The sequence below is a fragment of the Nomascus leucogenys genome, chromosome 2, assembly GCF_006542625.1.
Source record: "Nomascus leucogenys isolate Asia chromosome 2, Asia_NLE_v1, whole genome shotgun sequence".
Taxonomy (NCBI): Eukaryota; Metazoa; Chordata; class Mammalia; order Primates; family Hylobatidae; genus Nomascus; species Nomascus leucogenys.
In genome coordinates, this window is record NC_044382.1 from 73619782 (window position 1) to 73646677 (window position 26896).

Genomic DNA, 26896 nt, shown 5'->3' on the forward strand with positions numbered 1-26896 from the left:
AGGTTATCAGATTTAAACCAACTCCAGTGGCTGGACTCACTTAAATCCTTTTATTGTTTCTTCATAAAGACACTGGTCTAAAATATATGCTTTTTCTTTTCTTTTCTTTTCCTCTCTCCTTGCCTCAAGAAACATTTCTATGTGGTGACTGCTGCCAACAGGTTAAGGAAATTTCCAACTTCTCCCTAATCTTCAACTCTGCTGCTCCAATGGGTCCAGAAATTACTGAGGCCAGTGGTGAAGTGAAGAGATGACTCAAACATTTAAATAATTTGTTTTTTTTGGTATTATTGATTCCACTTATTTTGTAAAAATGGTTATGGCTGCTGCCTTCCTTGTGGATGAAAAGTGGCTGTAAAGAAGCTTCCTAAGAACGTTTTTTTCCTGCCTTGTAAGATCACTACTTGTGAAATGCTCTGTGTACCTTTCAAATGTACCTACTTTTGGTGGTAAGTGTAGGGATGCTTTAGGTAGGTACTTTGCATCTGTCGAATTTAAATTCTAAACTCACACTGATTAAAGAACTCAGTAGACTACTTTGCAGGGGCCATATTATTCAGTATTATCTCCTCCAGTACAAAGAATTCCTAGAATTTTGATTTGCTCAGGTGTGAGCTGACATTTTATTGTACTATCCCATTCTTGTGTCAAGCCATGTGGATTTAGGACAGTGATCTTCAAACTTGCTTTAACTTATGCTCCCTTTTGAGAATCAGCATCACTTGAAATGTCAAAATATGTCAACTGTCATAGCCAAATCAGAGAAGTGATCATTTTGAGTGTACTTTTTAAATCTCCACACACCTCCACCTCTCTCCTAATTCTGCCCTGTCTTAACCCCTCTGTAAATTGGTTATAAATTTCTGTCTTGTAAGTCTGGAAGCTGATAGGCAATTTATGAAAGAGATAAGAATGTAATGAGGTTCAGCTTTCTGAGAAACACAGAAATGATACATCCTGAGACATAAAGGAAAGCTGCTCTTCTGCTGCCTCACGCTGTAGCACTCTCAATGTTATCACTCTACACGTACACTTCCTATATACATGTACAGTTGACCCTTGAACAGGGTTTGAATTGCACAGTCAACTTATACATGGATTTTCTTCCACCTTTGCCACCCCTGAGACAGCAACACCATGCTCTCCTCTTCATCCCACTCTACAGCCTACTCAACAGGAAGATGATGAAGATGAACGCCTTTATGATGATCCACTTTCACTTAATGAATAGTAAACATATGTTCTCCTCCTTATGATTTTAGTAACTTTTCTCTAGCTTACTTTATTGTAAGAATACAGTATATAAGCCGGGTGCGGTAGCTCATGCCCATAATCCCAGCACTTTGGGAGACTGAGGCAGGCAGATCACTTGAGGTCAGGAGTTCAAGACCAGCCTGGCCAACACAGTGAAACCCCATCTCTACTAAAAATACAAAAATTAGTGGGGCGGGGTGGCAGATGCCTGTAATGTCAGCTACTCGGGAGGCTGAGGCAGGAAAATTGCTTGAACCCTGGAGGCGGAGTTTGCAGTGAGCCAAGATTGCACCACTGCACTCCAGCCTAGGCAACAGAGCAAGACTCCGTCTCAAAAAAAAAAAAAAAAAAAAGAGAATACAGTATATGTATACACACACACACACACACATACACATATGTGTGTATGGGTGTTAATTGACTGTTTATATTATTGATAGGGCTTCCAGTCAACAGTAGGCTATTAGTAGTTAAGTTTTTGGGGAGACAAAAGTTATACTCAGATTTTCGACTGCAAGGGGGTAGGTACTCCTGGCCCTCACATTGTTCAAAGGTCCAGTGTACATTTAAACACTTTTCTATATGCATTAGAGTAGCCCTGTCATCCCTTCACTGAAATCATACTGTTCTCAACATGGCAAGCAACTAACACTTTTTTTTTTGAGACAGGGTCTCACTCTGTTGCCCAGGCTGCAGTGCAGTGGTGTGATCTTGGCTCACTGCAGCCTCCGCCTCCTGGGCTCAGGTGATCATGAGTAGCCGGGACTATAGGTGCCCACTACTACACCCAGCTAATTTTTATATTTTTAGTGGAGACAGGGTTTTGCCATGTTGCCCAACCTGGTCTTGAGCTCAAGCAATCCACCTGCCCCAGCCTCCCAAAATGCTGGGATTATAGGTGTGAGCCACCACACCCAGCTTCAACTAACATTTACGAACTTGTATACATGTATATTTAGATACTTTACCAACTTGTAAAATGGTTAAAAGGAGTACTTTATTATTAAAAAATACATAATCTTTTAAATTTCCTTACTTCTACATGATTTTTTGTGCTATTCTCATTTTTTTCTCAGGTGAGCAGCTTTAGTTTTTTTTTTGAGAGAGAGCATCTTCCTCTGTCACCCAGGCTGGAGTGCACTGGTGTGTTCTGGGTTCACTGCAACCTCTACCTCCCAGGTTCAAGTGATCTTGTGCTTCAGCCTCCCAAGTAGCTGGGATTACAGGCGTGTGCTGCCACGCCCAGCTAATTTTGTATTTTTAGTAGAGATGGGGTTTTGCCATGTTGGCCAGGCTGGTCTCGAACTCCTGACCTCAGGTGATCCACCTGTCTTGGCCTCCCAAAGAGCTGGGAATATAGGCGTGAGCCACTGTGCTTGGCCTCAGGTGAGCAGCTTTAGTCGATGTTGTGAATTTTAGATTTTAATTAGACATGCAACCTTTCAGGATTTTTGTCTCATAACAGAGGCTCTTGTTTTTTGACAGAGAGGTAGGCAGGTGGAGAGGTTATCCTGCTGCTGCAGTTCTCAGTTGTTACGTTTCCTCTGGAAGGCTAACCCTTGTTGGGAACTAACAGTTTCAGTACCAGCAAGTCTAGGCCTCCTCCAAGTTGGTCAGCTGAAGAATGAACATCAGAAAACACAGCTGCTGGAAGTTGTCCTTTGATGAGACAGTGATAGTGATTTAGTAAAATGTCTTTATTTTTTAGATGTCAGTTATCTTTCTTTAAAAGGTTTTTTGAGGGCAGCCTCCAGAAGGAGCTAGAGGGTATATTTTATAGTTCTATTGTCGTTCATACCGTTTTGGACTTAAGATTCTGGAGAATGCTATGAAACATCTCCCCAGAAAAAGGTAGTTAATTACCATATCTAGAGCAGCACTGCCCAACAAAAATATAGTACAGGCTATACACATAATTAAAACATTTCTAGTAGCTTCTCTAACAAAACCCATTGAAAGTCAATTTTAATAATTTATGTAACTTAGTGTATCAAAAATATTTCAATATGTAATCAATATAAAATTGAGATATTTTACCAGCTACTAGGGAGGCTGAGGCCAGAGAATCGCTTGAACCCAGGAGGTAGAGGTTGCAGTGAGCCAAGATCACACCATTGAACCCCAGCCTGGGCGACAAGAGAAAAACTCTGTCTCAAAAAAAAAAGAGGTATTTTATATTCTTTTTCTCATACTAAGTCTCCAAAATCTGGTATATTTTACACTTAAAAACACATGTCAAGGCTGGGCATGGTGGCTCACATCTGTAATCCCAGTACTTTGGGAGGCCAAGGTGGGCAGATTGCTGGCCAGCATGGTAAAACCCCATCTCTAAAAATACAAAAATTAGCTGGGCGTGGTGGCGCACACCTGTAATCCCAGCTACTTGGGAGGCTAAGGCACAAGAATCACTTAAACAGGAGGTGGGGGTTGCAGTGAGCTGAGATCACACCACTGCACTCCAGCCTGGGTGGCAGAGCAAAACTTTGTCCCCACCCCCCACAAAAAAAAAAACCTGTCAATTCAGATGCTAGGTTTTCATCAGACGTACTTAATCTGTATTTAGATTTCTTAAAACTTACTGTGGAAAATGTATTTACATACTCAAGTTGTTTGAAACATAACTCAGTTTTCCAATAACTGAAGTATCCACTTTTACATGTATTAAAATTAAATAAAATTAGAAATTCAGTTCTGCAGTTGCACTAGCCACATTTTAAGTGTTTAATAGCCACATGTGGTTAGTGGCATCTATATTGGACTGGGCAGATCTAGAGAGAATCCTGTATCTACCAATTTTAATTTTTTTCCCTTTATGCTGTTATTCCTTACCTAGAGAAACAATTTCCCTCCAAAGTGCCTTTGAGAGGTCTGTTTAGGCCAGGCCCACACAAGTGAGCTATGTGGATTTTAGCATCCTTGATTTGAAATTTGAGGTTTTATGAAGTTTGAGTTTTTCTGGATATTTTTAGTACTTTGCTGGTGTGTACTTAGCTCAAATATTTGATTGCAACTGTGTTGGGTCAACTATTTCTAATGGGACTTTTCCATTTGCATGTACAGTCACTGGAAACTGCTGGGCAGAGAAACTCTAAAAGGTAGTTGGGGCCCACTTTTTCCACCTGTCAGATTGGTGAAGAATTGGTGAGGGTGTGGGGAAAATGGCATTCTCCCACTTTTGATGGATATGTATCCAAATAAAAGTCATGCCCATGCTTTCATCCAGAAATTTTATTTCTAGAAATTTATCCTTCCGTACTTGAACAATTGTATAGAGATTTATGCAAAATGTTTACTATAGCACTGTTGCTAATGGCCCAGTAAAAACAACCAACACATGCCTATTAGTTTGGTTTTAGTTAAATGAATTTTGCCACATCCATAGAGTGGAATACCTCACAGCTGTTACAGATAGATCTAGATATACTGAAAGCCATTTTTTCTTAAAAAAATTATAGAATGTATATATGGTATCATCCCATTTGTGAAGAGACATATGCTTGTATGTACATTAAAAAATTGTAGGATATGCAAGAAACTTAACAGTGGAGTGTGAAAAGTGGGTGATTGGGAGAGGGGGAATTCCACTTTTCATTTATCTTTCTGAACCTTTTGAATCTTTTTTTTTTTTTTTTTACAATGAGCATGTATTCCTTTTTTTTTTTTTTTCCAAGATGGAGTCTCACTCTTTTGCCAGGCTGGAGTGCAGTGGCGCAATCTTGGCTTACTGCAACCTCCGCCTCCCGAGTTCAAGCGATTCTCCTGCCTCAGCCTCCCAAGTAGCTGGGACTACAGGCATGCACCACCATGCCCAGCTAATTTTTGTGTTTTTAGTAGAGACAGGCTTTCAACATGCTGGCCGGGATGGTCTCAATTCAATTCCTTGACCTTGTGATCGGCCCACCTCGGCCTCCCAAAGTGCTGGGATTACAGGTGTGAGCCACTGCGCCTGGCCCGCATGTATTACTTTTATAATTAAAAATTCACAACTGAATGTCAAGTGCGAACCTTGTGTTGACCCTGATTTGAGCAAACAATAAAAAGATATTTTTGAGACATTTAGATTATGAATTTCCCATTTGATGATAGAGTTACTATTAATTTTGTGAGGTGTGATATTGGCAATGTGGTTAAATGACTTCAGAGAAAAAGGAAGGTATAGTTAAATAAGTATGGCAACATCTAATAACTTGGGTCTAGGTGATGTGTATGGGTTTCATTATACTGTCCTCTTTACTGTTGTATTTGAAAACATTCATGACAAAAAAAAGTTTTAATTAGTTAAACCATGAAGAACTGTTAAAGTGAGCTTCCAAAAAGTGTTTATAACAACAGTACTGAAACACACAAATTCACTAACTAGTAAGCATCTGTATTAGTCAAGGTTCTCTAGATGGACAGAACAGGATATATATATATATATATATATATATAAATAATGTGTATATATAGCCGGGCGCGGTGGCTCACGCTTGTAATCCCAGCACTTTGGGAGGCCGAGGCGGGCGGATCACGAGGTCAGGAGATCGAGACCACGGTGAAACCCCGTCTCTACTAAAAAAATACAAAAAATTAGCCGGGCGCGGTGGCGGGCGCCTGTAGTCCCAGCTACTCGGAGAGGCTGAGGCAGGAGAATGGCGTGAACCCAGAAGGTGGAGCTTGCAGTGAGCCGAGATCGTGCCACTGCACTCCAGCCTGGGCGACAGAGCGAGACTCCGTCTCAAAAAAAAAAAAAAAAAAAAAAAAAAATAATAATAATAATAATGTGTATATATATGTGTGTATATATATAAAATGTGTGTACATATATATATGTATATAAAGGGGAGTTTATTAAGTATTAACTTCCGTGATCACAAGGTCCCACAATAGGCTGTCTACAAGCTGAGGAGCAAGGAGAGCCTGTCCGAGTTCCAAAACTGAAGAACTTGAAGTCCGATGTTTGAAGGCAGGAAGCATCCAGCACAGGACAAAGATGTAGGCTGGGAGGCTAGGCCAGTCTCTCCTTTTCACGTTTTACTGCCTGCTTTATATTTGCTGGCAGCTGATTAGATCGTGTCCACCAGAATAAGGGTGGATCTTTCCCAGCCCAGACTCATATGTTAATCTCTTTTGGCAGCACCCTCACAAACACACCCAGGATCAAACTTTGTATCCTTCAATCCAATCAAGTTGACACTCAGTATTAACCATCACAGCATTCATCACTGGGATTGTAACTGTGTTAGAAAACTGCAGAAAGGCTTCCTAAGAGGGCATTTGGACAAGACTGCTTTAAGGTAATTCCTCCACTCCCCAACTAATTTAAAAAATAACCAAGTACATATTATATTGCAAATAATCAAAATACCATTACTTGCTTTCATGGCATAAAGAAAAAACAGACAATACTACTTATATTTATTCCCATATGCTACTTAAACAAGGCTCAGAAATTTTAGATTTATCAGAATCACATCTTAACAGGGTAATTTAAAAGTGAATGTGCCTGATTAACTAAAAATGGATTAAAGACCTAAATGTAAGTGCTAAAACCATTTAACTCTTAGAAGAAAACAGGGGAAAAGCTTCATGACGTTGGATTTGGCAATGATTTTTTGGATATGATAGCAAGAGTACGGACCACAGAAGTAAAAGTAAATTGGACTATATCAAAATTAAAAGCTTCCATGCATCAAGGGCCATAATCAACAGAGTGAAAAGGCAACTTAAGGAATGGGAGAAAATATTTACCTGTCATATCTGATAAGGGTTAATATCTAGAATATATAAAGAGCTCCTACAACTCAACAACAAAAACCAAACAACCTGATTCAAAAAGGGGCATATTCGCTGTTTGTATATTTTCTTTAAAAAATGTCTATTCAAGTCCATGAAGAGATGCCCAATATCTTTCCCCTAATATTAGGGAAAAGCAAATCAAAACCACAATGAGGTAACACCTCACACCCATTAGGATGGCTACTATTAAAAAAAAAAAAAGAAAAACTAGAAAATAACAAGTGTTGGCAAAGATGTAGAGAAAGCGAACTGTGGGTGGAATGTAATATGGCATACCCTCTATGGCAGTTCCTCAAAAATTTAAAAATAGAGGCCGGGTGTGGTGGCTCATGCCTGTAATCCCAACACTTTGGAAGGCTGAGGAAGGTGGATCAGCTGAGGTGAGGAGTTCGAGACCAGCCTGGCCAACATGGCAAAACCCTGTCTCTACTAAGTAAACTACAAAAATTAGCCAGGCGTGGTGGTGGGCACCTGTAATCCCATCTACTTGGGAGGCTGAGGCAGGAGAATTGCTTGAACCCGGGAGGCAGAGTTTGCAGTGGGCTGAGATCACGCCACCGCACTCCAGCCTGGGCGACAGAGTGAGACTCCATCTCAGTCAGTCAATCAATAGAATTACCATATGATCCAGCAATCCCATTTCTGAGTGTATACCCAAAAGAATTGAAAGCAGGGTCCTCAAGAGGTATTTGTACACACATGTTCATAGCAGCATTACTCAAATCAACCCAAGTGTCACATTGATGGATGAATAAACAAAATGTGGTATATACAACTGAATATTCAGCTTTAAAAAGGAACTTCTGACACGTTACAACAATGGATAATCTCGAGAACATTATACTAAGTGAAAAAAGCCAGTCACAAATACTGTGATTCCACTTATATGAATCCTTAGTCAAATTCAGAGAGTGAGTACAATGGTGGTTGTCAGGGGATGTGGGGAGGAATGGGGAGTTGTTTAATGGTTAAGTCAGTTTTGCAAGATGAAAAAATTCTGGAGATTGGTTGCAAAACAAAATGACTACATAATACTTAACTATAAACACTTTAAAAAGATTAAGATAGTGTATTTTGTTACACATATTTTACTACAATTTTTAAGTAGGTGAATGTGCTTAACTTTACAGGGTGATAAGTACATTGCTTTTGACTTAAAGCTAGAAATCTCAATCTTGGCACCAAATAACAAATTACATAGCTTCTATTTTTTTGAGATAGTCTCGTCTGTCACCCAGGCTGGAGTGCTGTGGCACAATCTCGGCTCATGGCAACCTCCACCTTCTGGGTTCAAGCAATTCTCGTGCCTCAGCCTCCTGCGTAGCTAGGACTATAGGCGCCTGCCACCATGCCTGGCTAATTTTTTGTATTTTTAGTAGAGACGAGGTTTTGCCATATTGCCCAGGCTGGTCTTGAACTCCTGAGCTCGGGCAATCTGCCTGCCTCAGCCTCCCAAAGTGCTAAGACTATAGGCCTGAGCCATTGTGCTGGGTCTCAAATTACATACCTTCTTAATAAATGAGGAAGATTTATCAATTTTGGATCAAAGCCATAACAAGAGCTATTTAGTGAATGCCTTCTAAATGCTATGCACTTCACAAATACAATAGTACCTTTAATCCTCACAAGGCAGGTATTTCTATTTTAGCTATTCTTTTTTTTTTTTTTTTTTTTAAAGAGATGGGGTCTCCCTGTATTGCCCAGGCTGGAGTGCAGTGGCTATTCACAGGTGTGATCATAGCATACTACAGACTTAAACTCTTTGGCTCAAGTGATCCTCCTGCCTTGGCCCGAGTAGCTGTGACTGTAGGTGCACACCACTGTGCCCAGCTTTTCTATTTATTTTATAAATAGGAAAACTTAGGCTCAGTAAAGATTTTGGGCTTTTGTTTGTTAGGGGAGAAGTGGCAGAGCCAGAATTTAAACCCAAGTGTGTGTGGTTCCAAAGCTCATGTTCATTCCCCAATACCACAGGCCTTGCCAGACATGCTTATGTCGGGACCATTTGATTGTGGTATTTCTTTAGCCTTAGTCTGCTAAAGTTCTAAAACTACAAAGGGTAGGGAGAAAAAAGATACATCACCTTTAGTCATTCTAGATCTATGTAGCAGATATTATTCATTACCTGTAGCAGATAAAAGGCAACCATTATTATTACTGATGTCATTCTAAGTAGATTTTAAACATTTGGATGCAATCCCTTTATCATGGAAATACTTAATTATATCATATATTCTTAATTTTAGTTAAAATCATGTCCGGCATGATGCCTTTAGCAACTTCTTACCATCCATGAAAAGGTCCTTTTCCATAGTCTGAAAATAAGTAGTATGTACTAAGTTTACATTTTTCAATATGTAGATATTAAAAAAAGGCTTGATTTTATAAAAAGGTGCTAATGTTTAATTCATTATGAGACCTCCATATGTGAGATTCTTTCTCTATTCTAATATTTTCTAAATGCTTACTCATAGCAGGTGCTGGGCTAAATGCTTTATATGTATTGGCTCAGAAACTCCTCCATATTATCTACGAGGTGGTACTATTTCTGCTCCTACTTTATAGATGAGGCATAAAAAAGTTAATTAATTTGCTAAAGGTTTCACAGGTGATAAGTGGCTGAGCAAGGTTTTAAAGTCTGATTTGAGTTTGTGGTCTGGTGGGCAGTGTGGCTCAGTGGACAGCAACCTGGGCTTTTTCCTGTTAGAGGAGACATAGCTTTTAGCATAAGAAGGATTCCCCCAAACTGATGACAAGTACAACTTGAATGCATACACAAATAACATTTATTAACCTAGGCTGTACAATATATTGATTTAGTCAAACAAAAAATACCTTACACAAAAACTGAAGTAAAATCTGTAAGATGCCATTCAGAATGAATTTTATATTCTGAGTAAGGGACTGCTATTCACTTAAAGCAAAATGGCTCCAATTCCATCTATCTATTCTATCTATCTTATCTATCTATCCATCCCATCCATCCATCCCATCCATCCCATCCCATCCCATCCATCCATCCATCCATCCATCATCCATCCATCCATCCATCCATCCATCCATCCATCCATCCATCCATCCATCCATCCATCCATCCATCCATCCATGTATGAGACAAGTCTTGCTCTGTCACCCAGGCTGGAGTGCGGTGGTACAATCTCGGCTCACTGCAACCTCTGCCTCCCAGGTTCAAGTGATGCTCCTGTCTCAGCCTACTGAGGAGCTGGGATTACAGGCACGCACCACCACACCTGGCTAATTTTTGTATTTTTAGTAGAGATGGGGTTTCACCATGTTGGCCAGGCTGGTCTTGAGCTCCTGACCTCAGGTGATCCACCCACCTCGGCCTCCCAAAGTGCTGGGATTACAGGCGTGAGCCACTGCGCCCAGCCTCCAATTCCATTTTGTAGGAGAGCACATAAGGCTATACCAATCAGGCACTGTGGCTGGTCTAATGCTCACACCAGGGGCCAGCCCACTGCCTAGACTTAGCCTCCGGGTAGGCTGCTTTGCTATTTAAAGGCAACAGTCTTAGGATCCTTGTTACAAAAGTTTAAACAAAATCCCAAAGCCATCAAGTCTTCCTGGAGGTGGCAATGTACTATCGGTTTGAAATGCATACCAGTCTGGAAGCTGAAATCACTCTGCTGTAGCCTTTTAAGCACTGGCAGCATTTTCCAAAATTTTTCGTTTCCATTCTTCATAATCCTGTGTCAGATCTTCATCTTTCTGTGGTTTATGTGGCATCTCCTCTACCTTCTCCATTTCTGACAGAAAATTACCAAAAGGAATTTCAAAATTCTTATGCTTAGAAATGAAATTAAAAAAAGGTAAACTTGTTTAAACTGTCTACAATAGAAAAGATACTGAAATGACGTGGAGAAACAGCAGTTATCACTTTTTTTTGAGATGGGATTTTGTAACGTTGCTCAGGCTGCACTCAAACTCTGAGGTTCAAATGATCCTCCCACCTCCACCTCCTGAGAAGCTGGGACTGCGGCTGGGACTATAGGCTCACACTACCACACCTAGCTTAGCTATCACTTTTTTCTCTCCCTTACACTCCAAGCATTCCAAGACATCTAATAATAGCTAACATCTATCAAGCACTTAACTGGTGCCTGATAGGCACTGAACCAAATACTTTAAATAGCATTATTTCATTTAACCCCTACTACACTCCATAATAGGTGATAATATTAATCACATTTTATAGGTCAGGAAATTGAGGCTCACAGAAATTATAGACTTTCTTAGAATCCCATAGCCAGTGGCTGGGCATAGTGGCTCATGCCTTTAATCCCAGCACTTTGGGAGGCGAAGGGGGCGTGTCACTTGAGCCCAGGAGTTCAAGACCAGCCTGGGTAACATAGTGAGATCCCATCTCTATCGAAAATACAAAAATTAGCCAGGTGTGGTAGCACATGCCTGTAGTCCCAGCTACACGCGAAGCTGAAGTGGGAGGATGGTTTGAGCTCAGGAGGCGGAGGCTGCAGTGAGCAAGACCGTGCCACTGCACTCTAGCATGGGTGATAGAACCAGGCCATGTCTCAAAAGAAGAGAAACCAAAAACCAAAAAACAAACGAACAAAAAAACCAAAAAATCACATAGCCAGTAGGTGGTATTAAAACAATAATGCAGCCATTTGCCTGAGATTGTCTTTGTAGCTAAAGCTCTTATAAGCAAACTGGAACTTAACTTGGAAACATTTCTTTGTGGGGGGAAAAGAACCTCTGAAAGACGAAAATAATCCCCAGCCAATCACAAACAGCTAACCAGCTGACTGGTTATACAACTAGGGACTTCCCATTAGACCATGCCCAGGTAGGACAAATACCAAGCTGTAGCTGCCTAGGCTGGTCTCGCACTCCTGGGCTCCAGCAATCCTCCTGCCTCAGCCTCCCAAAGTGCTGGAATTACAGGAATAAGCCACTGTGCCAGACCAGCCATATTCTTAATTACCCAATAACGATGTTACTTCCATTACTGATTGCTTGGAAAACCGGTCTTATCAAATGATTCACAGTCAGAATTTACTTAAAACTGGATTCCTGTCAGGCAAGCTGCTAGAGCAGCACTGGGCTGTTCACTGCATAAAATGTCAATGTCAGTACCATGCTAGTAAAACTTACCCTTTGCTGGGGCTTCAACCACTATCTTCTTTCTCTTCCGTGGTGGAGTAGCTAAATCTCCAGGTTCTCCTTTAAGAAGTGTTATCAAGGTTAATTTTTCTCCTGTCCTCAATTTCAGCATTTGGGCATGTTTTGGATCACAAATAAAATTAGACACCTTAACTGATCAAATATGAGGAGGAGAAGACAAATGATCTTAGACTTCTCTTTTTGGCCTCTCGTCAGACTTGAGAATCATTTCTATCCTGGCTTATGTATCTACAGGCTGGTATTTAACATGGGAACATGTTAATAGAGAATCTATTTTCCAGGCATAGATTCATGGAATCATAGGTTAGAACATCAATAAAAACATACCTGGTCCACATGTAATACGGAATTTAGGAAGCAGCCAGTTTACATATTTGAAAATATTTGACTTTTACAAGCAAAAGTACTACATTTTCAAATGACGCATTCTTGAACTACAGAATACTTACTGTCGACCTGCTGTCCAATCTTCTCTAGTTGTTTACACAGTCGATCAAATATAGCTTTTTTTACACCGGATGTGGCTACCATTTTGTTTTTATCCACTTTCAGCTTTAGAATCCTACAAAACAATTTCATAACTTGCTTTTCTCAAGACCTGTACAGTCTACTTCTCTGGGCAACCAGATAATCAACTTATTTTCTTTTTGACCATGCTTTAAGAGCCTCTGTCTAGTTTTTTTCCTTCATTCCAAACATGTTATTATCTATGCTAAGTTGTCATTTATTGGACTGAGAGTTAAAATGCACATGGGATCTGTTTTATAACAAAAGGGGCACATAAAAGACATTTGCTGTAGTGCTTCATGACTTTTAGAACTCTTTAGTAAATCTCAGATTAATTTAATGAATGACAATCATAGGACTTTTTAATGTTCCGCTCATTTTAACTCACAGGATATTTATATTACAGGAATGTAACAACCCTCCCCCCCAACCCTGAAAACAAACTCTCCTAATAAGACTCCACAGCAACCACTAATTACAAACACAAAATAAACTTTTTCTTCAGGATAATAGACCTGTCAAGACCTTTTCTTACTCAGCGTAATATGGTTTCAAAAGTAGGGTTGACTATTCTGTTTTCTACAATAACAGCTACACTCCCTCCATATATGCACACGCTTTTGTTGAATTGAAGAGATGTTTTCCACAAATGCCAATTAATACTCCTAGGTATGTACCTAATAGAGCCAAGCATACCAAAATTAGTGGGTAGGTAGTGAGAAATCCATTCTTTAAGGGCCAACTACATTTTGTTTTCTAAGGAGTTTTCTGGCAAGATAAAAATAAGATAACATTAGACAAAGATATCAACAATTACTAATATTTCCAGGGTAACATTTCAGTATACACATAGATAACCCACAATTTTAAGATTCAGATGTGAGAATTTATCACTAAAATATGTTATAAATTCCTTGAAGAACAGTTGTAGCCAGTGCTTTTTTTTTTTTTTTAGAGACAGTGTTGCTGTGTTGCCTAGGCTGCAGTGTACTAGCATGACCATAGCTCACTATAACCAACAACTCCTAGGCTCCAGTGAGCCTTCAGCTTCAGCCTCCCGAGTAGCTGAGAAGCCAGGACTGGAGGCATGCGCTGACACCCAGCTAATTTTTTTTTTTTTCTTAAGAGATTGGGGCCTCGCTATGTTGTCTAGGCTAGTCTTGAACTCCTTGCCTCAAGCAGTCCTCCTGCCTCCACCTCCCAGTATTGGGATTACAGGCGGGAGCCACCATGCCTGGCCCAGCCAGTACTTTTTTAAAAATATGAGCAGAAAATCACACATGAAGATTGTTTTAATGACAGATATCATCTCTTATAAAAGGCAGACTGAAATCAGAATTCCCAGCATATGTATACAGCTGCTATTTGGCTAGTGAAATTCTGGCAACACTAGTTCCAAGTTGTTAGCTACATTATGAGATAAACTGGGAATATGGTCACTTGGCCAATATTCCTAATATTATTTCTAGGGGAAAATATGCTCTGAATTGATATCAACTAAATTAGAAGTATTCCTTGGGGATGAAAAACCCACTTGTAAATTGGTAACTTTTCTGAATGTTTAATGAAATACTTACTTGCATGCTGAAAGCAGTGCAGCAGAAGTGAAAAGTGGCCTGGATAAGTCAAGATCTACTTGCTGTGTCTGGGGAAGACTGGACTCATAGCTTAAGGAGAAGTTATTGCAAAATTATCTGTTAGAAAATATTATTTGAAAAGAGACTGAAAGTGTAAACCAGAACTTACAAGCTTTTAAAATGGATATGTGTGCTGTCACTTAACATGAGTTTTTTTTTTTTAAGACTGAAAATTAACCAGAATAGGACAATGGATAATTTGTATCTATCAGTATAAATTTTCTGGTCCCTGCCGCCCCAAGACGGAGTCTTGCTCTGTCATCCAGCCTGGAGTGCAGTGATGCAATTTCGGCTTACTGCAATCTCCACCTCCTGGGTTCAAGCAATTCTCCTGCCACAGCCTCCCGAGTAGCTGGGATTACAGGTGCATGACACCACGCCCAGCTAATTTTTGTATTTTTAGTAGAAATGGGGTTTCACCATATTGGCCAGGCTGGTCTTGAGTCACCTGACCCCAAAGCCCAGTCACTTGAGCTCTGACCACATGATCCACCTGACTTGGCCTCCCAAAGTGCTGGGATTACAGGCATGAGCCACCACGCCCCGCCTATTGGTATACATTTTCAATTAAGGTTCTTTATGCCCCATACCTTTTTAGCATCTTTGAAGCCATGTTCACTGCTTCTGTACAGCTAAACTGTACAGCTAGGTCTCTTATTCCAATATTTGAATTCAGGCCCAGTAAACACTCAAAAGATTTAAGACAGCTCTGATATGTCTCCTTGTTCAAACCAGAAAGTTTAATTAAATAAGCCTGTGAAAGGAAAAGCACATACACAAATCATAAAAACCTTAAGTTCTATATATTAGTACCCTTAAACACTTGTTTAATAAGCAGTATAACTTTTCAAAATTAATTTTGTGGCAAGTCACTCTACCTAAAGGTTTAGCTTCATTTAGTCAAAAAACTGGTAATCATCTCAGGCTGAGGAAGTACTGCTTTCAAAGAGTTCAAACTATACAAAGGCAGGCAGTCATGCATATGCACAGATGATTTAAAATTGTAACACAATATTAATATAGTCAAAACAGGCAGTAAAAAACCACAGGAAACACATATATGGTTACTTGTGTTTATACAAAGGTGCTAACGTGTAATTTATTGGGAAAGGAAGGAGAGAAGTAGCGGGAATGGAGTAGGGGGCGGTGTGTGTGGGTGTGTGTGTGTGTGTGTGTGTGTGTAAGAGGAAAAGGAAACTAGGAAAAGAAACAGGATCCACTGTGGGAAACCAGCTCTGTCTGGGAGACTTGAGGAAAGTTTCAATGTAACAATAAGGCGGGGTCATGTAAGACAAATAGGAGTTTACCAGAAGAGCACTGTAGGAAAAAACAAGGTATTGCATTTTCAAAGCCACAAATCATTGAGGTGCAGAGTCTGTTAAGTGAATACTGTAGCTTGAGGCCAGGATTCAAGAGAGGCTGGAGAGTTTGATGGTCATCAACAAAGCTTTGTTTTTAATATTACCATTTAATGAGTGTATCGTTATGACACAGGTACTGTGTTAAAGGTGTTATGTACATTTAATCCTCAAAATAATCCAGCGAAATTGGATATTTTATCTTCACTTTATGGATGAGGACACTGGAGGCTAACAGAGGTAGCTAGTGTGGAGATTTGATCTCAATACGCAATTCCTCCTGACCCCAAAGCTTGTTCTCTCAAACACTGTGACATTGGAAGAAAAGCATAGGGGTTTGGAAATACCTGCTTTAAAAGGAGGATAATGCTAGCAGCAACGTGGAAGATGGCCTCTAGCCGAGAAAGAGGTGGTCAGGGAAAACAGTGAAGAGTAAAGAAAACATGGCAAAAAATTTTTTTCCAATGCAAAATGATTCTACAGTATTTCCAGAATAACATACAAGAATAGCCAAGACAATTCTAAAACAAGAGTTTTTACTGGGGTTTAGTTCAACCAAAAGTTAAAAGAGCTTCAGTATTGCACTGGATTATTCAGACATTCGGTGGGACCTACTTACCCTGTCCAAGGGGCACTTCATCCAGGAAGCTGCAAGGTCCAGGCACATGACTGCACTGCTGGTCTCCGTGGTGCGTGCAGAGAGGCCCACACACTTCACCCGGGACAGGCGCAAGTACTCCTCTGCTTTCCTGGTTAAAAGGGCAGTGTGTTCGCTACAACTTATTCAGAAGTTTGCTCAACACGTTGGTAAACAATGAATACAGCCTGGTGAGCTTCACACTAAGCCTAACTCCTGTGGCACGTTTATCTGGGGCTGGGAATGAAGGTCATATCCTCTGGGGAGAGGAAGACAGAACCAGCACTGACTCCAAACATCACTGTGCTCAAATGCTTTCAGGCAAAAGGAAGTTAAATTTTGACAAAAAAACAACCCTTCTTTCCTCCTTCCATTACTGGAACAAGCATCAACTATCACAGACACAGGCAGGTTGGACCAGGGTTCCTCCTTTCCTCCTATTTCCTTTAAATCAGTAGTTCTTAAACTTGATTGTAGGCGAAAATCACCTTGGGGACTTGTGAAAACAAATTACTGGGTCCTAGGCCGAGTTACTGATCAGTAGGCTTGAGATGGGACCCAAGAATTTGTATTTCTAACAAGTGACAAGATGACATGGCTGTTGCTGGTCCAGGAACCACATTTTGAGAACCACTGTTCTAAAAGACTTCCGAGTCCTGCAGGTGTGTCTTCAAATCTTTTAAGTGCTCTTTTCCTTGCCTTCCCTCGCCTGACTGCTCCACGTTTTAGCTACAATGGATTTATTTCGAACCCCGGATCCTGCTTCCCATCTCAAGGCTTTTACAGGAGCTGTCGTCCCTGCCTGGGCTGCTCTTGCCATATCTTTTCTCGCCTAACACCTGCCATCAATCCGGCCTCAGCAGGAACGGCGCCTGCTTTTCCGAGTTTGTTTGTTTTGTTAAAGGCAGCCGCTAGGCCGCGCTCCACCCCAAGCCCAGTGGCTCTGGCGCATGACCCGGTTAAGGTCTACACAGTCCTCGCCCTTACAGACAGCGGGGTCTGCGCCTCGTTGTCGGGTTCACCGCTATAAACACGACTGCAGTAGGCGTTGGCGGAATGAGCAGAAAGTTCTCCCTGGCTCGTTTTTCTACCACCGTGTGCTACCCACGGACAGGGCTGGCTGTTCCCAGGGACGTGTGCCATCGCCGTTTGTCATCGCCCTTCTTGCCATCTCATTCAAGCCCACGGCTGGGAAGTTTTTCTTGAAGTAGGCCCTAAATCCCGCCCGGCCCTAGCGCTCCCCCTCACTCCTGCGCCGCCCGTCGCCTGGGAAGGGCGCGGGCCTCACCTGAGGGCCCAGGGCCGCGAGGCGGAACTCACCTCAGCATGTCGGGCTCGGCGAGGCCCAGGCGCGGGGCCAGGCGCCCGATCAGCTCCGACCCCATGACTACCGCACTAAGGCGAACAATTCCGGCGAACGCCGCGGGGCAACGAAACCCGCGCGCAAAGGCTGCACCGGCCAGTGAGAGACAGGCCCCACCCCCGGCGCATCTGGATTGGTTAGAACAGGACGCGGAGACCGTCCCACAAGCCAATCAGGGTCTTCCTTTTGCGAATGCGCATCACTAGCGCACTCGCCAACGCAGATATGGTGAACGTGGACTTGTCGGCTCCCCCTCCTTCCATTCCTTCTTGACAAACTCATCACACACTGCCTTTCCCTCCTGTTGTCTCCTGCCTGCCGCCGGGCGATCCCCACTGCCCTGCACCGCTCCGCCCACTCTCGCACGCGGTGGTGAGATTGGCTGGCGCCCAGGTCCGTCCATCTAGCGTTAAGTGGCCAGGGCCAGTAAGCACGCGAGACTTGGGTTTCCAGAAGTAGGCCAATCAATGAGCCGCCTGTGGGGCCCGGGGGCGGGGCTAGAGAGGGCGGGGCTTGGAGGGGCCGCAGCGTCACATGACCGCGGGAGGCTCCGCGCGGGGTGGGTGCTGCTTGCTGCAGGCTCTGGGGAGTCGCCATGGTGAGTGCTGAGGGGGCAGTGGCACCCGGGTCGACCCTCCTTGTAGCCCCTGCTCTCTCCCACCGCCCCGGACCCCAGCGAGTGGAGAAGGGGCCCCACAGACCGTTCGGGACTAAGACCAGCCCGATTTGGCCTGCGGGATAGGGGACAGGAGGAGGAAGGCCGCGGGCAGGCTGATCCGGGCCGGGGTGGGCGGCGGCTCCTGGCTGCGGCCGTTGCTGAGAGACGGGGCGGCCTCTCTGTGGGGGTGACTTGGCATGTAGGCTTTGGGGTCCATGAAGGCCTGCGGCCTCCTCTAAGTGGAATCGGCCACCTGCCCACCACGAGGGGACCCGTAGTCCTAGGTCTGAGCGTCTGGCCCCCGGGGCGCGTGGAGGCCCTGAGACTCGGAGGTGGCGCCGGGACCCGCCCAGATGATGCGTTTCTACCTTTGTGCCTAGTTGTGCTCGGCCGTCCCCGCGCCCTCCTGGAGGGGTCGCAGTGGTTCCTCGGCCTTTCTTGGCCTCATACACGCCTTCGGCTGCAGTGTTTGTCAGCGAGTTCTGGGGACCTGCTTACATGAATTTCCTGGAAGGACTCAGGCTGTCTTCTAATCCTGACGGTCGCAAAGGAGACTGATTGTTTCCTTTAGCATTTGTGCATTGGGCGCACCTTGGCTCTTTTGTCTCTCCATTGATGAAATCCAAGTATTTGACTTGCTGGAAGCAGTCCTTCTCCTTAGGGCCCCTCTGTGACGGCAGCAAATCGTGGTGTGGCTGTTGGCCGGTAGACTTGAACTTCCTCAAAATGTGAATCTTTGTGTCTGGTTCCCACAAAGGCAAGTTGTCACTTGCATTTTATTAGCGTTTGACATAGCCTGCACTGTGTAAGTAAATTTTTTGAGTATATACTGTATGTCCGCTTTAATTATCTTATTCACTCTGTGTAGATAGGCTTCTGTAAATCTGTAAGCCTGGAAACAGATTTCACTTTAAATGTCTTAATGCCAGAAAGGATTAAGTGTTTTACAAATACTATTTTCATATAACATGTTGCCGTACAAGGTGATTTTGCCTGTTTCTCAGAATTTTTATAATTAGGAATTTATACAAGACTGGCGCAAAATTTAACTTTAGGATTTGTGTGTTTCCCAGCGTTTATGGATTGACATTTATATTGTTTTGTAATGGAAAACACTTAATTGAGGATGTATTACACACTCCGATTCTTTGTTGGGTGAACCGGTTGAGAGCAATCTGCCAGACACACAGTCTTGTCCTCATGAATTTTATTGGGAAAGGAAACTTGAGTATTCGTTCTTTCACAGTCACTGTCTATAATTTAGGCAGGTCGCTTAGTCTTCTTGGTGTCGCACTTTTGCATCCGAAAGCAAGTGTTGGCCCCTTTGGCCCTTCCCAGCCCTAAAATTCCAGAATCCACTTCAATTCTTCAAACATCTTGTGTGCCTTCAGTGTCACGGACTGTGGCACTGGGTACCAGTGTCGAACTTAAGAGGCTACTGGGGGAGACACGCTTGTAGAACTTAACTGTAATACAGTGTGTGGATTGCTTTACTAACATTGTCAACTCGGTGCTTTGGGGTCATGGAGGGATAGTTTTGCCTGGGGATTTTGGGAAGGACTACAGGAAGTAACTTGAACTGAGACTATAAAGAGGGTGGAAAGAAATTCTCCAGGTGGAAAGAAAAGGTATTGCTAATAGATGAAGCCAGAACGTTCAGTGTGCTCCATCAGAGGATTCTTGGGGATATGTATTGGAAATGAAGTTAGAGCCGTTTGGTGTTCAAATTATACTTTGAAGTTGTCATGCCCTCATCATCCTTATTTCTCTCTACTTCAGTTGTCAATGTATGCCATGTCATCATTTTTAAAATAGTTCTTTCATTAACGTGATATTCTGTACCTTTGTTTGAAGAAATGAGTGTTACATTTGGTTTACATTGTACTGTCAGATTACATCTACAGCATATGAGCAGGGGGATTGAACCACATAGGTTTCTAACATAAGTGGAGATAATTATTTGTATCTAAACTGAATAATAATTGTAGCACTTATTAAGTGCTTATTACTAAGTAGTAGGCACGTTTTGAGCTTTGGTTTCATTTGTTGGTTTCATTTGTTCTTCATAACAGTGATGTACTCTCACCTCTGTTTCATAGAAGAGGAAACAAAAGCACATTGTTTGAGTGGAGTGTAGTTTTCCAAGTGATCAGTTCATGATGACCTTTGCTTTGCTCTGCACCTTAGAACTGTAGACTTGAGAGGGCTGTTTGTGGGTCTCAAGCTAAAGTGGGCCTAATCACAAATGTTAATTTGATCCCCATTCTGTAGGGTTTCCATTTTCTTCTGATCCATGTAGCTGTGAAGTACGGTCATTTACAAATGGAAAACCACTTTCATGATTGAGGAAACACCGGTTAATTGGCTTGTGTTTAATGACAGCATGCTCATATTATAACTGTTAAGGCTCTATGTGACACTTCATAGGAAGGCATCAAGAATAGCCCTTAGAATAGCTGTTGCTAGCCTAACCACTGTTTTATGAGTAATATATAAAAATAGATTGCTTTACTATAGCTTTATGTCTTCACTTGTAGCTTACTTTGTAATAAGTCATATCTGTAATCTTCAACATTTTGTATTTACACTTCTATTTTAAGCTCAGTTGAGACAAAATAGAAGAATTTTCCTAAAATTGCATTCTTTTGTTTATACATCACTAAATCTTTCTAGTCATTCTATACAAATGTTTTTGGAACTGATTGTAACCTCATTATACCCACAGTTTCGTTTGCTATATAATAAAAATTATCATACACAACAGCCAAAAGGTGGAAACAACCCATATGTCCATGGATAAACAAAATGTAGTGTGTGTGTATATATATAGATATATAATGAAATACTTCGTTTTTAGAAGGAGGGAAATTCTGACACATACTGCAACATGGATGAACATTGAAGACATTATGGTCAGTGAAATAAGCGAGACATAAAAGTAAAAATATTATATGATTTCACTTATATGAAGTATGTAGAGTAGTCAAACTCAGAGAAAAGAAGGTAGAATTGCCTGGGGGGTCGGAATGGAAGTTTAATGACTACAGTTTCTATTTGCATTTGTAAAATAAAAAGTTTTAAAGGTAGATGGTGGTAACTGTATTAATGTGAATGTACTTAGTGCTACTGAACTGTACACTTAAATGTTAAAATGGTAAATTTTAGGTACATTTTACCACAACAAGAAGTCGTTTTTTAATTAAAATATCCAGATGTATCATAAAGAAAAATAAAAAAAATGCAGATGTATCACTGTTTATCACTAAATGGATCAGTTGAACTTAATGAAATCCATTGATTCAAATTGTTATTAAATCTATTGCGTCCAGAGGTAAGGAGCCAAAAAATTCCAGATGATGGCCTGGTTTCACTAAAGTTCAGAGAAGACTAGCCCGTGATGAACAGTAAATTTCATTAAGTCAGAATCTTTAAATGCTGGTGTCATCCTTGCCTCTGAAACCAGCATTTTATGGTAATAGTTCCACTGGGATTCATGTTCTCTTTAAGTGAAGTTTAAAAGATATCTGACTTTTTCTTTGAAATTTGTTTGTGCATCTGAGGAAGAGTGCTTGCAGCAGAGCTCAGTTTACTAGAGTTTTTCATGGGGAAAAAAAGGGAGATGCATGGCATTGTTCATTATTCAGTTAATATTTTTCTCTTTCCAAAGTTAGAACAAGAGAAAGTTTTCAATTTTTATAAGCTATGCTAGTTCAGAAGTGGGTTTTATGTTACTCAAGTTTCTTTGTTAATCTCAAAATGAAATGTTGTTTTGCTTTTCTTAGATAATGAAACAGACCAGATTTTACTTGCAGGTTGATGTGTAGGTCTTTGCCTTCCACCTCTTCAACTCATTGTGTGAGAGGCATTTTGTCTTTAGTCATTGTTTTAAAAAATAAAAGTGAAATGACATAACAAAAAATTAATCATTTTAAGGTGAACAAATTAGTGGCATTTAGTATGCTCACAATACTGTACAATCACCACCTTTGGTTTCAAAACATTTTCCCTACCCCTAAAAGAAAGCAGTGCCCATTAAGTGATTATTCCCCTCAGCCTCCCTCCTGGTAATCATCAGTCTACTTTCTGTTCCTATACAGAATATTTCATATTAGAGGAATCATACAATATGTGGCTTTTTATGTCTAGCTTCTTTCATTTAGTATGATGTTTTCTAGTTTCGTTTATGTAGCAATACTTCATTCCTTTTTATGGTTGAATAATATTCTGTAATTGTATGTATATACCACAATTTGTTTATTCATCCATTAATTATTCAGTCATTGTTTTGTTAAATATCTAAACATTCTAAAACCAGTGTATTCATTTATGCAGTGAACATTTGTGGAGCACATTATGTATCAAGCAGTGTGTTGGATCCCAAGGATGTAAAAATGACCATCGTTTATAATAATAATGTGATGCATGCTTTGGTGGAGATATAAACAGCGTTTATATGACTTGAAGAAGTGGTTAATTCTTTTTGGCATGGAGATTGAATTCATTTTGCAAGCAGATTTTTGTTGATGGCAAAGAGTAGAGTGTCTAGATATATTTTGTCCACTGTAGCTGTAGATCAGTATATTTGAAATGGTGTAAGCTATTTGAGGACAGTGCTCTTTATTGTTTTCTACTATAAGTCACTAACAATTTTGGCTATTTTATTTCTAGGCTGTTTAGTCTTTTGTTATATATTGCCAAGGAGGGGCTGGACAGTGTTCTCATAAACTAGTTCCTTAGTCTGTCTAAGAATAGACTGAAATGCAGATGATAAGTAGTCTAGAGGAAAAGAGAGGCTGTAGAGATTGGTTTCGGCTACACCTATCACAAGATTTCGATTGGTCAGATGGCTATGTCTGGGTTGGATTCAGAGTGTGTTAGCAGAACACAGCCATGAACTGCCACTGCAAGTTTCTTCGAGGCCAGCCTACTTTCTGAGAGAGGGGCAATTCTTTGTACACATACTGTTCTCCTTTGTCAGTCTTAACTCTGTTAACTTCAGCGATTGGGCAGGACTCTATGTGCAGCAGCTGTTAATAATTGGGCCGGGTGCGGTGGCTCACGCCTATAATCCCAGCACTTTGGGAGGTCGAGGCGGGCAGATCACGAGGTCAGGAGATGGAGACCATCCTGGCTAACATGGTGAAACCCCGTCTCTACTAAAAATACAAAAAAAATTAGCCGGGCGTGGTGGTGGGTGCCTGTAGTCCCAGCTACTTAGGAGGCTGAGGCAGAATGGCTTGAACCCGGGAGGCGGAGCTTGCTGTGAGCGGAGATGGCACCACTGCACTCCAGCCTGAGCCACAGAGCTAGACTCCGTCTCAAAAAAAAAAAAAAAAAAAAAAATTTGGTAAATGGGTTTGAGGTGTAGAGCTGGAATGATCCTTCTGTGACATTCTTGGAGAAGGACTGTGGCTAGAAGTATAGAAATAACATATTTGCTAGAAGAATGTGCTTGAGACATCTGTGGAATTTTTTATTTTTCAGCCTACAACACAGCAGTCCCCTCAGGATGAGCAGGAAAAGCTCTTGGATGAAGCCATACAGGCTGTGAAGGTCCAGTCATTCCAAATGAAGAGATGCCTGGTAAGAATGGAGATGTGGGAGACACAGTTGCAGTTCGTGTGTTCCTAAGGAAGCATGTGCAGTGTCTTCTAGAGTCAGGTGTTTCTGGTAAATCTAATCTTCACTGTCTACCAGCATCTATCTTCAGCCTCATCTCCCTCAAGCACTTTGTAGAGCAATTTCAACAAAGAGCCCTGTTTACTCACATGTATATTTATGGTTTGGGATTGTCTGTCTTCCCTCCTAGAATACAAGCTCATAAGAACAAGAGACTCTTCCTTTTATTTATACATTACTGTATTATTACCACACCGGTGTCTGACCAGAATTACTAGGCTCCTTGGTTCTATACCTCAGACCTGAGGAATACTTAATATATAATAGGTACTCAGTAAATATTTGTTGAATGAATAGATTTAAATGCTTTGCATTTGAATTATTCAGCTTTTTTTCTAAATATCTTGAAAACTTTAATTTCTTTGCTGAATAGATTATTGTAGAAGCTAGCTTAAAAATTATACTTAACACTTATTTATATATTTTTATATTCTAAAAGATAAAGTAAGAGATAATCTGTGTAGATACTGTTGATTCTCTGGATTAAAATGTAAGGAATTGAGCCAAATTGGTTAGTACTTTAAACTATAAATTACTGTGACGAAGATGATGCTATCTTACCTTTGTAAAATGTCTTACTATGCTTTCTAAAGCATAGTAATATGCTCTTGTATCTTTTATTGGTTTCATTCCTAACAAATTGGGAATGAAAAATAAATGTCTTGGAATGGAGAAGATGGGTTTGCTATTGCTTGCTTCTTTCTCTTCCTGTATGTGGATAGTGTTTCCTCTATCTCAAGGAATTGCTTGCATTTCTGAGTTAAGTGGAACATATGGGCATTGTGAGGGCTTGAAGAATGGAAGAGGAAAGCAAACTTACATACATAGTCATTTCAGACAGCTCTGAAGAGTCTTTAACCTGTGACAAAGCCATGTCAGGATAGTATCTTCCTTCACCTGAATCAGTATGCCAGTTCTCTTGATTGCAGGTAAAATGTGATGAATGGATCTAGTTTCCTAGTCTCTATAGATTGAAAAGATTAGCATTCTATCAAGAAGCTTGCAGTCTTAGCTATGTTAAGTCTTACTAAGATTCTTTTTCAGTAGAGACAGCAAGGTGAACTGATCTAAGTTGATTTTTTTTATGTGGTTAAAATCATTTAAGTGCAGTATACTTTTAAAACTATGTAACAAGTCCTTGATGTAAAGAATTTGTACAACCAAGATAAATGTTTATTTAAATTAAGCATTCTCATTTATTCTCTTGGTATTTCTGTAGGACAAAAACAAGCTTATGGATGCTCTAAAACATGCTTCTAATATGCTTGGTGAACTCCGAACTTCTATGTTATCACCAAAGAGCTACTATGAACTTTGTATCTTTTGAATGTTGAAGACTAAACATTTGGACCATACGTTTTTCTTGATAAGGCCAATTTTGTTTGTTCTTTATGAAGTTTTTCTGGAGTTATCTTATTCTTCGTTATCTGAGTCACATGGCACTCCTCCATGCAGATGTGCTAAGTGAGAAAAACACTTTGAGAGTACTCCTTTCCTATGCTTAAACGTCTTTAAGTGTGTTGTCAGTGCATCTCAATTTTCAGACCCTTCATGAGGATATTTAGGCTATGACACAGTTGGTTCTTTAATACTTAGATTTTGTTATGCAGCAGTCTCAAATGGACAGGAATTTAATCCTTCGCCATTTCAAAACCCATTAGCAGTCTGACAGGTAACCATTGTATTTACTGCTTTGCTTCACCACACATGCTTTAAAACCCTTATTTTAAAGTAAGAAAAATCCAGCTAAAATTCTTCCTTCACTTGAACACTTTCTTAAAGGACTAAAACTTAAAATATCTGCCCAGTAGTTACTAATGACTCCAACAAGTTTCAAAGTTTTGTTTAGGTTGGCTTATTTTTATTTTTAGTCCTTAATCATAATTAAAAGATATGGCCATTTCTGATGAACTGCACTACTTGGAGGTCTACCTGACAGATGAGTTTGCTAAAGGAAGGAAAGTGGCAGATCTCTATGAACTTGTACAGTATGCCGGAAACATTATCCCAAGGCTGTAAGTAATTACAAATCAGAGAACTTTTGTGTCTGTATTTCCCACTTTATGTTATGTCCTTTATGATTATCAGCTTAAGAAAAAGTTTTAAGGGTAATTTCTTAACAAATTGAGATTAACATTTTGGTAGATACTCTCTTATTTGTTTTAGAGTAGCTAGATATACGTTTTATGTAGATATTCGAGGAATTTTGGAAATAGAAAAAATGGACATGCTTGCTATTTTGTTTAATGTCTTGACTGTTAGAAAAATTAATATAATTGTTCTCTTCCTAATAGGTTTAAAGGTAATATCTATGTTGTATATATACAGTATATATGTGTGTGTAGTTTTTTTAGAGGTCAGTCAGTGGTTATATTTTAAATGAGATATTTTCCTTGTCACGTGGGAGAAAACAACATGGTACCTGTCTTGTTTATTTAATGTTTTGTTCAGTGTGTTTGGAAATAAATTCTTGATTTGAATATTTGATTTCTAATCAGCATTTCTTCATAATTCTCCTAGTTACCTTTTGATCACAGTTGGAGTTGTATATGTCAAGTCATTTCCTCAGTCCAGGAAGGATATTTTGAAAGATTTGGTAGAAATGTGCCGTGGTGTGCAGCATCCCTTGAGGGGTCTGTTTCTTCGAAATTACCTTCTTCAGTGTACCAGAAATATCTTACCTGATGAAGGAGAGCCAACAGAGTAAGTGATTTTCTTTCTTGATTTTGTTGCAATATTTCTTTCATTGTAGAATGTATAAAAGTGTGGAAACATGTATAGAAACAAAGTAAGTATGAATAATTCTTCCACCCAGTCAGCCATTTAGGTAGCATTTGTATATAGATTTCGTTTGTCATATAG

The 26896-nt window shown here is 40.6% G+C and overlaps 3 protein-coding genes across 5 annotated transcripts in view; 2 read left to right on the forward strand and 1 right to left on the reverse strand.

The window, feature by feature from the left end:
- MYLK3 (myosin light chain kinase 3) overlaps nt 1–4476 on the forward strand; it is a 59858-nt gene extending 55382 nt beyond the window's left edge. For both annotated transcript variants that reach the window (XM_030797601.1, XM_030797600.1), the window contains one exon: nt 130–4476. In XM_030797601.1, coding sequence (XP_030653461.1) covers nt 130–189 — 60 coding nt within the window. In that variant the 3' untranslated portion in view covers nt 190–4476. The remainder of the gene's footprint in view (nt 1–129) is intronic.
- A 5823-nt stretch (nt 4477–10299) lies between these two features.
- ORC6 (origin recognition complex subunit 6) lies at nt 10300–18089 on the reverse strand. Of its 2 annotated transcripts, XM_003280403.4 has the most exons (7): nt 17655–18089; nt 16317–16446; nt 14930–15093; nt 14280–14369; nt 12645–12757; nt 12166–12234; nt 10300–10799 (listed from the first exon to the last, which is right to left on the reverse strand). In XM_003280403.4, the coding sequence occupies exons 1-7, from the start codon at nt 17717–17719 to the stop codon at nt 10690–10692; spliced, it is 741 nt and encodes a 246-aa protein (XP_003280451.2). In that variant the 5' UTR covers nt 17720–18089; the 3' UTR covers nt 10300–10689. The 2 variants fall into 2 exon arrangements, with proteins under 2 accessions (XP_003280451.2, XP_030653462.1); XM_030797602.1 differs by lacking the exon at nt 12166–12234 and having other exon boundaries at nt 10543–10799.
- A 104-nt stretch (nt 18090–18193) lies between these two features.
- LOC100599794 (VPS35 retromer complex component) overlaps nt 18194–26896 on the forward strand; it is a 30148-nt gene continuing 21445 nt past the window's right edge. The window contains exons 1-5 of the mRNA XM_003280401.3: nt 18194–18295; nt 23840–23938; nt 25254–25350; nt 25926–26049; nt 26555–26737. Coding sequence (XP_003280449.2) covers nt 18293–18295; nt 23840–23938; nt 25254–25350; nt 25926–26049; nt 26555–26737 — 506 coding nt within the window. The 5' untranslated portion in view covers nt 18194–18292. The remainder of the gene's footprint in view (nt 18296–23839; nt 23939–25253; nt 25351–25925; nt 26050–26554; nt 26738–26896) is intronic.

Bases quoted from the DNA above. Each gene is read 5' to 3' on its own strand.
- ORC6 (XM_003280403.4), bottom strand. From the start codon at position 17,719: ATGGGGTCGGAGCTGATCGGGCGCCTGGCCCCGCGCCTGGGCCTCGCC. The intron at 12,235-12,644 runs GTAAGTATTCTG...CACTTCTTAAAG, and splicing joins GATTGGACAGCAGGTCGACA to GAGAACCTGGAGATTTAGCT. The intron at 10,800-12,165 runs GTAAGTTTTACT...ATTTTCTGTCAG, and splicing joins GGTTGAAGCCCCAGCAAAGG to AAATGGAGAAGGTAGAGGAG.